The 13,063-nt window shown below is 38.3% G+C and overlaps 1 protein-coding gene across 3 annotated transcripts in view; it reads right to left on the bottom strand.

Annotated features, from left to right (window-relative positions):
- The window catches only part of LOC581024 (colorectal mutant cancer protein), a 64,540-nt gene that overhangs the window by 7,017 nt on the left and 44,460 nt on the right, over positions 1-13,063 (bottom strand). For 2 of the 3 annotated variants that reach the window (XM_011679181.2, XM_030973451.1), the window contains exons 5-12: positions 10,219-10,388; positions 7,210-7,479; positions 6,438-6,758; positions 5,516-5,906; positions 3,780-3,969; positions 2,543-2,777; positions 1,815-2,033; positions 962-1,260 (exon numbers count right to left, since the gene is read on the bottom strand). In XM_011679181.2, coding sequence (XP_011677483.1) covers positions 962-1,260; positions 1,815-2,033; positions 2,543-2,777; positions 3,780-3,969; positions 5,516-5,906; positions 6,438-6,758; positions 7,210-7,479; positions 10,219-10,388 — 2,095 coding nt within the window. Of the gene's footprint in view, positions 1-961; positions 1,261-1,814; positions 2,034-2,542; positions 2,778-3,779; positions 3,970-5,515; positions 5,907-6,437; positions 6,759-7,209; positions 7,480-10,218; positions 10,389-12,016; positions 12,956-13,063 lie in introns of those variants that run through there. The other variant, XM_030973453.1, reaches the window with a different exon arrangement.

Here is a 13,063-nt window from a genome sequence, read left to right as displayed (position 1 = left end):
TAATACCCAAGGTTGAGCACACAAATAAGCTTTGCTAAACAAACAAATTCAGTATAGATTCTTTGATATGACATGGACTTGTAACACAAATACTAATTGACTTGAAGGTTAAATACACAAGTTTAGCTTGGTAAGCAAAGAAAATATTTGAGTAGGTGTTTTCATATCAGTTAAAAACGAATTTAAGATGTTGGTTTTAGATCAAATGGTAAAGAAAATCAGATAGGTCCCAAGATGGTTGTGCATTACTTTTGGTTCTGTCGGTTGTGAGTGATTTAGGTGTGATTAAGGACAAATGGAAACTACTAAAAAGTTTGCAAAAAACTTGTAAGGCGTAGTCCCCAAAGTATACACAATACAAAGAAGGTCAAATGCATTACAGAATAAGAAAGAAAAAAAGGATCTACACTTAGTAAAGATTGGTAAGTATTTGAATAACAAAACCATGAACAAATAAATAATGTACTTACAGGCAAAGGGGCATTAACTAAATGCACAAAGTGGGGATGTATTATACTGTAAATGAAATCCTGTTTACTTGAAAGATATTCTTATGTCACATAGATGGGGCTATAAAAACATCCTTCACTTTACAATTGATCTCCAGGGTCTGTCAGTCATGCGGCTACTTTGATCCTTCTAGTCCTCAGTGGACAAAGTCAATAAGATAATAATGTCATGTTCACTTATCCGAAGGATTTCCATCTAATCCTATTTTGAGGCAAGGGCATACAATCAATCATTTGGAAATAGATGAGTGCTAATGGTGCCAAACTGCCAATGCCAACACAATATCCTAGTGTCCTTCTGTTTTTGTCACAATCATATAAATATTTATTTTGGGGCAACAATAACTTTTGTAAAGCTACCTTAGAACTCCTTCTGGAAGTCAGCACACGATATGTTTTATCTTTCATTCTTTGTTACACTGTGAATGTGTGATTCTCAAATCTTGTCTTACCTATTAGCCCTCTTTAGATCAGCCACAAACTCTGCAGACTGTTGGTGTCTCATCTCAGAGTTCTTCTGAAGTTTCTCCAGGGTCAGGACCAGTTCCTGGATGCGAGCCTTGAGACGTTTCTCCCTGCGTAGCATCTCGGCGGCGTTGACCTGGAGGGAGGGGTCCTCCAGCATGCTCAGTTCAGCCAGAGTGATGGCAGGGGTGGTGCCTCCAGAACCTCCTCCACCGCCCCCGCAGCCTCCTGGTCCTCCACCGCTGCTGCTGGTCGAGCCCTGCCTTGAGTGGTGATCCATCTCCACCTGAAGATGAATTATGAGAAAAGTAGACATATTAAAACGGCGGAATTCTCAGGAGTTTTACCTTATTCTTAATTAATACCTTACTAATGTAAGGGGCATTGTTAAGATGAGTTGTTCTCTAATACCAATTCTATATTTGTTTTATATTTTTAATCCTAACTGAAGGGCCTACCAATCTATACATATGTTGTTCTACTCTTCCCATGCACACCTCTTAACTCTCAAACCTTACAATTCTACGTAAAAAAAACGAGCAATGTGTTTTCAGTTTAGTTATCACCATGAATAATGTTGGCTTTTATAGTATAATCACCATCAAGATGTGCCTCTCAATTTTCTATACAAAAGTCACTATTGAAATGAATATCCTTTGCTTTCTTACATCAGATTTTGAACCAACTGTCATACATCTTGAGCAATATTTGAAAACTACCTTTTGTTATATGTAATTGACAAACATTCAGAAACAACTTAATAAGCATGATAATCCTTTCATTATAATGTAATTGACAAACATTCATAAATAATCCACCGAGTTAAGAAGAGACCTTCACCTTTCCATTCCTCATCATGACGTCTATCCTATGCCTTCCTAGCGACGATGGCTGCTCCTCCCAAGGTGAGCTCAGAGAATCCTTGACCTCTGATTTGAGATGGTCAATCTGGACCCTGTATGCCTGCTCCTGGGCTTCCCTGGAGCTGAGCTTGAGCTCCAGGGTCTTCTTCTCCTTGTCCAGGAGGTAGTACTGTGCTTTTAGCTCCGCCTTCTCCTCCTGGAGTCCCAACAATATTTCAGGCAAAGAAAGAGGATTAATGAAAGATTAAAATGATAGAAAAGGTATGATTGTTGAATAACTCTTACAATCATGACTGTTCCACAAGTGCATGTTTTTGACAAATTGTAGCTTTGAATGAAATATAATCAACATATTTCTTTAATCTTGACTTATTATGTTACCATACCAAATACAATTCATAATAATTGTGTAATAACCAATCAAACAGTATGTATTTTTTTAAATATCAACTTTTAACAAATTCCTTAGGATGCTACCATTTTATCTCCATGGCAAGCTACTATCAAAATGATATTATTCTGGTATATTACAAATTTCCATAGAGTCCAGCCCAAATTATCTTCGGCTTAATAAATTAACATTATTATCATCAATGTGATCATTATCACCACCACTGTCCAAACAAGAAACAGAACCACAATCATCCATAACTTCTTCCTCTGATTGCATCACAACCTCAGACTCCCATTTCATCCTCCACTCACCTTGAGTGCTGTAAGCTCCTGCATGAGCACTGCATTCTCCAGGTCCAGTCTCTGACTGTCACCACTGGGAGTAGACTCCTGGCTGAGGGGATCCACATAGACGGATTCTAGCTCCATCACGGTCAGCCTGACGGCGGCCCTGTCGTTCTTCAGCTGCTGGATGTAGTCACGGAGGCGCTGCTCGTCCTCTCTTGAGAACTCTGTGTCACAGCTGCTTGCCGTTGAACTTGTGGTGCTGTGAGGGGTAGATTTTGAATCAAATATATAATTTGTTACAGTCAGACCTGCTTTAGTGACCACCTGTATAGAAAGACCACATGTCTACACAGCCAACATTTTTTGTTTCCCTTGAAAATGGTTTCTCATTGAAACATGTACTGAAGGAACCTGTACATAAAAACCACCTGTCTATAAAGACTTCTTTTCTTGTCTCCCTTGGGTGGTATTTATAGACAGGTTTCACCGTACCAGGTTCTACAACACAGGCTTTGGCAATAATTTGTTTCAATTTTATTCAAGGACCAATTTCAACCTAGGAACTTACTTCTTTCCAAACCGTGACAATGACCAAATCCCTAAACCTGACTCGAACTGTAAACCTACCAATAACCCTAAACCCAAGATGTAACCCTATTGCAATGCTAACCCCATGTCTTTGTTGATTTAAAGCCCAGAGAAAACTTTGCCAGAACAAATGTCGGATCACCTGCTATAATGCCCATTGATATAAAACAAGCCCACTGAACTATCAAAAAAGCTTAATACTAGAAAAAAATCATGCATATTTCTCCTGGTTTTTTTTTTTTCATCAATAAATTGTACAAAGAAGACTAGTAATTCCTTACATAGAAGCAAAACCACTGAGACTGATCATGAGGTCATTTTATAGGTAAACCTGTTGTCAAATAATATGACTTAACCTAATTTTAGTCTACTGGAACTGCAGATCCAAAATAACAGAGGGGTCCACTCAAAATATGACCCATAGTTCGATTCAACATACTCAAATACAATAGACTCTCATTACTATAAGATAATTGGGGCCAAGGAAATTACCCTGTAAAACCTACAAACAGAGGGCTGAAAGATAACAAAATATAAACTGGCACAATTACTTTGTTATGATTTCTTTATAACAAAGCTCTACCGTGTTATATTTCAGAAAAAAAACAAAGAGATAAACTGAATGCTTTTTCATCTAAAAAAGTTAATCCCTTTTCAGCCTGTGAAACATTACCTTGTATGGCTATGTGAAGAGAGATCCTCCCATGGTTGTAGTGGTACGTGGCATACCATCGTACCACAGCTCCTGTCTAACCTCTGCAACAAGGCCTTAGCAACATTCTCTGATACTTTCCGGTTGTCATGGACACGTTTGAGCATCGAGGACGTCTCCTCCGAGTCCTCACCTGATCCTTCTGAGCTCTCTGTAGGGATAACAAAATATTTAAAGGCATCGTTTAACAAAGTGTAATCTGAGATGGATGACCCTACATGTGATCAGTGTCTGTGATATGGTGTAATATTGAAGCCTTAACAAAATTGCGCTTCAAAATTATCATAAAGTGCCTCGAAAAAGTAAAAATCTTTGAGTAACTGGTTTTACCATAATCATTTTTCCCAATCGACTGTAGTGTTATAAAAACCGTTAGGAAAACGAAAAATTAAATTTTGATTTCCGATCATAAATATCTTGATATCTTGATAACCAGACAGGCAATTGGCTTGTAAAAGTGATGGGGTTCCTCACTGACCTAAAGGTTTATAATTATCATTGCAGCATGAGCTAAATCCAGGATTTTGTTTCAGAATCCGAGACAAAGATACCCAATCCCTTTAAAAGGTATGATTAAAAATGTAGATAGTCATGAAAATGGTTGAATTGTTAATTATATTCTAGGAATCTAAATTTGGTGTTTAGAAATTGTTTTTAAAGTTGAGTTTAAGGATACCAGAATAAGAAATTTTTGAACATATTTGTGACTTCATTTTCATATATGTTGGCTAAACAGAACTTTGCATGGCTTCATGCATATATGTATAGATTGGTAACTATTACATGTACTTAATCCATCTTATGTTATCATATGATAACTGTATTTTAATGTTTTCACAAGCCTCTAACCAATAACCACTTTCTCTTCAATTTTAAATTAAAAAATCATTTGTAAATGCAAAGCTACATAGAGAACAATTGGGTTTACTTATCAATGTGGCTGTTTTACTAGCTTAAATGTTCTGCTGGTGTATCGACAATTATCCCTCCACACATTTGTGCTTCCCTTTGTGTAGACCACATCCTTGATCACTAATCCATTAATGTTTTGGTTTTGTTGGTCAGCCATGTAGGGAGTGCCACACGCTAATTCATTCAGGTAAACCACACAATGGTATGCAAATCCAATCTTCTAATGATCCGGTTTGATAAGCAAATCCCTTTCAGAGGTCAGAGATGCAAGCTTTCTTTTGACATAGTATTCCAACGTAGAGGTCTCATGCTGCAGAGAAAGCTCTGCGATGTTAATCAACTGTCTCGAAAATTTATTGTGTCCACATTTAGGAAGGTTGGCTAATAGGGGGAACAAGTTGGGAGATATATTTTTGGCGGGAACCCGAACCTTTAAACAAAAGTGTCATTAAATATTTACTTTATGGTTTAACCTTCAAACTATCAATGTTAATATGCAAATGATATAATTGGTAAATGTATATTATTAATTACAACTTCTTTTCATTAGACAAGGCCTTCTCCATAACCCCTTCCGGAGGGTTGTACGACACATGCTCAGGCGACAACCTACCCTGACCAAATTCTTAACTTCATCCCTGGACCAAACACTAGTATACCAAACCCTACACCTCACCTAAAGCCCAATGGCAACCCAAGCCTTGTATCTTTCTTTACATAAAGCTCTGAGTAATTGTCGCTTGAGCAAATGTCAGAGAACCCTTTCCCAGACTTCCAAACCGTACCTAGTCCAACTCCTGCGGCCTTGCAGTTGGCCAGAAGCACCGACTGTTCACTCTCCTTCAATGCCAGCACAACCTCCTGGGCCTCAATGGTCTGCTCGCTGTAGTTGACCGCCAACTGCAACGCCGTGTTGTTCGACTCGTACTTGCCCACCAACATGGTCAGCCGGTCAGCGTTGGACTTGCTCTCTTCCAGCGAGAGTTGCAGGACATCGTTCTGGCACCGCAAGTGTTCAATTTTACTGGTAAGTCTCTCCAGGTCGACCTCGATCTCGCGGGCCTTGTGCTCTGGGATGGAAAGACCGTAGGATGAGAGGGTCTGGAGAATCTCTTGCATACTGGAGCAGGATTGTAAGGTCTGGGCTAGGTGCTCAGCTACCTTGGGATTCGTGATCTGTATTTGAGATAGGAATTATGGGCAAAATACAATCTTAATCAGAGTGCTGCTAAGGAAAAGTTATTGATACTTTGTGATTCATGCAACTCACAAATCATTGTCTCTAGTACACTTCCAATTGTTCATTGACAAATCAAGTTGGGTGTCCAAGTATATTGATTTGTAAAAATTAATGACCATCAGTGAGGTATTAATAAAGCCATTACTTTAGAATTGTAGGTATTCTACTTTCAAATATTAGAAGTAAAACATTTTATTGATGTTCCCCATCAAGTGGTACACTTGCCATACACACCTTCTTCATCCCTCCCCATGTCACTAAATTCCAAAATATCACAATTAAGATTTTGTATGACTTTTTTTTCCCCTTCAAAATCTCTGTATTCATACAAAAAGCTTTGTCAATATGATGCTCAATTGATCCGCCAAGTGATATTTAACCCATTAAGTGTCTAGCCTGTTTATCATCAGAGAAAGAAAATCAAAAATTTCTTCCTTTTTAAAATTGAGAAGTAAGATAAACCTCACCCCTATACTGCTGATGTCCGAGCCCAGGACACAGCGGTCACTGCTACTCCTGCTACTGCTACTGGCTGATCTGGATTGCTTTAACCTGACCCTCTCGGCCACTTTGGCCACTGGGATGTCCGTCCTGCGATCACTACCGGTCAGACTAAGCTCTCCAGTGCTGGGGTTGACATTCTGGGCGGACTGAGAGGGGGAAGGACCGGGGGAGTGACGGGGTGAGTGTCGGGGGTTGGGTGAGTTGAGTTGTTCTGCAGAGGACGAAGAGGTGTAGCCACCCAGTTTCTGGTTGTTGGCGTGGAGGATGCTCTGAAGCTCTCTCACCTGGTCAAAGAAATGGAAAAAAAGTTAAATAAGAGATCATTCTTACAATGCTACAGTCATTGAAACTGGAATAGATCAAACATATACATGTATATGCATGTTAAATTGTTATTTTTCTGTAATAACTCTGCTTTCCCCGATATGAAATTCCCACTGAGGTCAATCATAATCTGACATGAATACATTACTGGTCATTTACCTGTGAATACAAATGGCATACAAAGACATACATGAGAGATTCACAGACTAATACTTTCAACAGATCATTAGTAACTGACTGACTGTCCATCTAAAAAATGTCTCCATTAATCCATACTAGAAACAAAATATTGTGCATGTTTTCATTTAAATGGAAGTATATAATAGTGTCTTTATAAAGTTAGTTTCCCAGATATTTCTCATTACCGGAATTCAATTTGACCTTTAGAAAGAGATATAGATAGATCATCACCTTTTTCCTGAGTTTATCTCTCTCATCCCTGATACCCATGAAGCTAGCCTTGAGCTTGTGCATCTCCTCCTCTTTCATGCTCAGTGATGAGTTGAGCGTCTCGTTCTCGTCCCGGAGAAGAGTCACCTCCTGCTCCAGGGAGCTCCGTCTCCTGGTCTCCAGGTGGAGCTGGTGGTGACCGCTGAAGTGACCGTTGGGCGTCGTCCGGTGGCTCTGGGGTGACTGGGCTTCGATGCTGTCCAGGTCCAGGCTCTCCACCTCTTGCACAGCCTGTGGGAATAGAGTAGAATATTCAGCATGATATGGGAAATTCATTGGAGGGTGTGTCAAAGGTCAAAGTGATATTGTATGTTGAGAGTGAGAAGGGCATTAGATCTGTGTCAGAGTATATGAACTAATGCCCTTCTAGCTCTCAGCACATAATATGGGGACTGACTAGGATGCCCCCTTCTTTCAACCATTAACTATTCTGAAAGTATCTGCACATATCTTAACCCACTGACTACTGAATTCTTGTATTCCCATGGACTTTACAGAGAACCGACTCGGTTCCCGTACTCAATGGGTTAACAAACGATTGTGTGCTGACTAGTAGCAGGATACAAATAAATATACAGCCAATAAATGTACATTTTTACGAGTAATCATTTCACAGTTAAGACCATTCTTTGACCTTGAGACCTCAAAATATGGAAAAATCTCACAAATTGTGTTTTTGCACCCTTCTGTACATCACATGTTTTTGTTCAATATGTGCATATCTATTATAAACAACTTTATGGCATTCTTTAGATGTGACAGAAAAAACAGCTTATGGGTATTCTTGATATCATGCTATTAAATACCATAGATGATTGCTATGATTCTTTCAATTATTTTTCTCTATTGTTAACTCAATAAAAGTTTACTAATATACCAACTCTAAACATGTTTCCATCGTTAAATTCTCATACCTTTACTGGTACTCGACTTCCGTTTTGTGTATTAAATGGATATAATTAGATGGTTTTAGGATTGCAGTGATGCTAATGGGATCAGATGATAGCTAACGTAAAGAGAGGAAGATGAATCTATTTACATTCACTCAAACCCCAAAGAGGTTTCAGTGATGCCACAACGCCAGCCAAACAAATGTATACACTTTTATTGGATTGGCCTTACACGGTCAAAACATCAGCAAGCCATCAATAAACTTAATGGTCACTTGTGGCACCTCTGTGTCCAGACAATCTGGCTTAATTGGTGACCATTAGCTAGAGGTCAATACACACGATGAATCAAGACCATGCAGGTACATTTCCATTAGCCTGAACAAACTCGAGCTCGAGATGTATATATACAACTGAGCTGAGCAACGTTTCCAGAGACAAAAATGTCAAAGTATGAACCCCCTGTCCACACACAACATTTTACGTGATTAGGCGTGATTAGCTATACCGTATCGCGATAGTGATACCGTTTCGCCATAGTTTTACGATGAAATCGTGTGTGTGGACGCTCACTAACGATACGTCCTATAACGAAACTAGTCTAACGAAACGCAGGTTTGGGCATCGTTTCGAACTGAAACTCAATAACTAATCACGCCTAATCATGCCTAATCACGGAAAATGTTGTGTGTGGACAGGGGGAGTGTAACTAGTGTAACTATCTGGGCGGGGCTTAACGTGACCTGGAGCGAAAGGAGACCAGACCTCTCATTTCCGCTTCCATTTCATGACCGCAGTAGCAAACTGCGCACCTATACGACATTTCGCTGTAGAGTTTCAGGATTACTTTCTTCTGAGGGTGGACATCCTGAAATTTATACAATGATTATTTATACAACGCTTCTTGTGTGTGGACACTCTGAAATTTATACAATGATTCTTTATACGACGTTTCGTTATAGAGTTTCGGGATAAATTGTTTTGTGTGTGGACATGCTGCAAGTTGCCTCTCTCGCCAGCATGAATGGAGCCATCCTTGCTAATTAAGCCTTTCTTAAGCTTCAGTGCTCATTAAGTGGGCTATTTAGCCAAATAGTGGAGAATACTGAAAGAAAAAGCCAGATTTCTCAACTAATATCGCACACAAGTGTGAAAAACACACTATTTGCATCTTATAATGATGATCTTCGCATTTGCTTGAGAACTTCCCCAAATTAGAAATAAAACTTTATTCAAAACCCAGGCTAGAAACTTTGGTGGTAAATGCTTTATATGCATTGTTTTTATTATTATTATCTAGTTATGAATATTGTGATATGAATTAGCAGGGCTATTTTTGATAATGAGAACAGACCTGACCTCACTGTTTGCTTCTTTCTCTTCACCCAATCAGTCACAAAACAAGTCTAATGGTCTTGTTATGGTAGGTATGCAGTGGACAACCTTTGTAGTGGCAGTCCCTTTCATCACTATATAAATATAATTATATTTCTACATATACATATACCACCAACAGTTGCAATGACGAGTAGCTATCAGTAAAGGGTCGGCCCCGTATGAATAGAATCAATCCATCCGGATGCTATGGTATGCCTCTAATTCATGCTTTAACCAAGGCTCTAATCAACCAGTATTTGTATTTTGATCATTGCTTTTTATTGTCTGTCTGGTATGTAAATAAATCAGAGTGAAAAAGTCAGACTTCCCTTCTGAAAGGATGCTATCGATATATGACTACAAGCATTTTAATTGTCTCCAATTTAACTTTGATTAGTATTATAAAGGAGGGAGATATCATTTTTTTTAATTATTTAAATTACATTTGAAAATTGATTTAATTCCCATAATTGGGAGAATTGTCAATTTTTTTTCATTTCTCATAGTTGTATTAGTTCTTTTAACATCAACAGCTGATTGAAAGCCAGGAGAGCATAGACTAGTAGCCCTGTCTAGTAATTTATGCCTTTCTGGCTTTCATAAGACCGTAACGATCCAGTTTTCTAGAATTATTTTTCATGTGTGCTATTAAGGATTCATCATTTTGCTCTTAAAGTGTACCAACCCTAAGTTTCTGACTGACCTGTAATGTTCTCTGTTTGATGTCTTCGGATGCCTCAGTGAGTTTCTCCACCTCATGCTCAGCAGACTCTATGTGCTTGCGAAAGACATCCCCGACCTTGCGCCCCTCCATTGCACATTCTAGCTCTCCTACTACCCTGGATAGCTCAGCTCCTAGGTCATTGCACGGATCTGTGATGGAAGAAAGAGTACCAAAAACAAAATAGAGAGGGAAAAACATTACAATTAATACCTAGTACCTATTTATCTAGCAAGTTTATTCCAAGCAGTACAAGTTGCATTACTCTCACTTTTAGCTAAGTTGTCATATAACGAGATTCCAGCATTCCAGAAATGTTTTGCTGACAAGTTATAGGCCCAATTCATTTAAAGAGCCATACAATCTCACAAATGCAGAAAATTGTAAAATCTGAATCTTAATATTATACAAATTTGTCAATTTAAAACATTGTATTTATGTATGCCATTCATGAAATTAAGTCACTTTATGACTCAAAGGCATATACAAATATGCAAATTTTCAGTTATGAAGCTTTAAAAAACTTTATCCAACCCTACTTTTGCATTTATAGGAGGAAGGGGAGACAGACATAAAGAGAGAAAATGAATGGAGAGAGGAAAGGGGATACATATTTTGGGGAGGCGGAGATTGGGGGAACAGAGAAACAGAAAAGAAGAGAGAAAGAGAGCAAAAATGAGGGGTGGAATGAGAGAGACATATGCAGAATAATGTAATGTCTTGACATTCTTGAGGGAGAAAAAAACAAATTGCAGGAGCAGGAAGTTTATAAAAGCAAAGTTCAAGTAGTGTAAATGGCATTATCACAGCACTTCTAGAGTACTGGCAATGTGTTCCCATCAACTTCTTAGAAAACAGTTTCCACACCAAGATCAAACATCATAGGCAAACAAAGATCTTTCCCACTCTGTCATGGAGTGCTTGGGATACTCTTATATTAGCCATTAATTTAGGCACACAGATGTTAGCAAAACAAACAACAATTTTTTTTCTTCAATGTCTTTCTTTTCATGCCAACAATCAAATAAGTTGATTATTATGGCACTAACAATAGAAATATACGCAGGGTCTTTTTTTCTTCAAAGTCCATTATTACAAACAATGCAAGCTTAAAGCTGAAACTGCCAGATATTTATCATATATTTTGCGGGGATTGAAAATCAATTTACCAGTTTCTTTTTATTTCCAACGATAACGTACCATTACATCTAAACAGGTTAATTAAAGGCATTTTCCCTTAATATTTTTCATGATTACCGGTAAAAACATTCTCAGGTCAATTAATTTGTGGCTGTGTGAACACGGTGGTGACAGCAACTAGCTGTCCCAAGCCAAAGTGTTAATGCTTACAGCAAACAGATCTTTGTTTGAACTGAAGTGATGTCTTCAAACATTAACACAGGATATTGTTCTGTCTCTCCTGACTAAATCAAGTTAATGGGACTGTGTATGAACCAAACTAGAAACCAAACCTCCTTTATACTTACAATCTTTAGAATCTCCTTGCACTACTTACATAACTGATAGAACTATCATGTAATTGTCGCCATATTAGCATTGATATGTGAAAGTCACACAATGACAGAGAAAAGTAAATGGTACTCTCTTTAGCAGAGACTTGGAACACCTCCTGTAAAATTCACACTTCGGCTAGAAAATAAGATTGGGGTTTTCTAGCATATATTCAGACGAGGTCTCTGTGATCATACACTCATAGTTGGTGAGTCACCTTTTTCTTGAGAAGCAAATAATTCTCTACTTCAAAATATTCCAAACTTACGTTTACTCTTCAGAGCAAAATGTTCTTTACTTCTTGTAAACATCTTCTTCTCTGAATTCAAAATGTTGTGATAAACAGTCTGGTGGAAGTCAAATGTCACAGAAAAATAACCACTAGAACAACCATGAACCCTCAAGATGCTAGATTATCAATCTCTTTCATAGTCCAGACAACTTTGGTACTGTTCAACAGAACAGTTGTGACGGGAAGGTTCTTAAATTGCCTCTGAAGGAGTCCATAATAATTTGTTCCCACAAAGACACACGAGAAGCCACAAAGTTGTACTTGAATTATTATGTAAATCTGTGACTATTTGACATCATCCGGTTCACTTTACTGTACGATGCGCTTGTAACACTCCAGTCGGCATGTATGATGATAATCTTCTGATATGTATGATGAAAAAACCTTAGGATTCACACTTGAGGAGTACACAGTCACTCCATGTCTATTTCATGTAGACCACTTTCACATACTTCCAGCAAGAATTCCAGTTTGCAAAGACATTTCTTTTTTCCCATGCAGGGTAATTCCTTGAGTGATTCCTTGAACCTTGATTGTTTCCCAAATGTTTGCAAATGAATTGGAGTTATAAATGTTACTTTCCATTCATAATCAAAAGTGATGCTTTCAATGAAACTCTATAGCAAAACTTGAGCTATAGAAAACAACAACATTGCACTTTGATCATCTAAGGGTGATTCGCTTTCCAACTGAGAAGTGGATCTTACACAATATTTTGTGAAGAAGATGTCACAAAAAGTACTTTCCAAGTTTGATTGAAGATGTAGTAAGTTGCAACAACCAAGGAAGATGGGTAGCTTAGGACACACTGAAAACTTTGCAAAATGTAGGCCTTCTTGTCAGTTTAGGCCTGAAGGCTAGTTCACTGTGGAGGCCTAGATCTATATGCAGTATCCTGCAACACAGAAAGCCTTGGAAAGCCTGCACTTGGGCATGAATAGCAAATCACCCACCCCCAAATCAATGAATACACCAACAAGCTATTGTTCAATTGACAAGTACCTTTCCCTTTAACTTTCAAAG

This window comes from Strongylocentrotus purpuratus, unplaced genomic scaffold (assembly GCF_000002235.5).
Source record: "Strongylocentrotus purpuratus isolate Spur 01 unplaced genomic scaffold, Spur_5.0 spur5_scaffold_6, whole genome shotgun sequence".
Lineage (NCBI taxonomy): Eukaryota > Metazoa > Echinodermata > Echinoidea > Camarodonta > Strongylocentrotidae > Strongylocentrotus > Strongylocentrotus purpuratus.
Note: the sequence above shows the minus strand (reverse complement) of the source record. Positions and strands in the feature narration are given on the sequence as shown.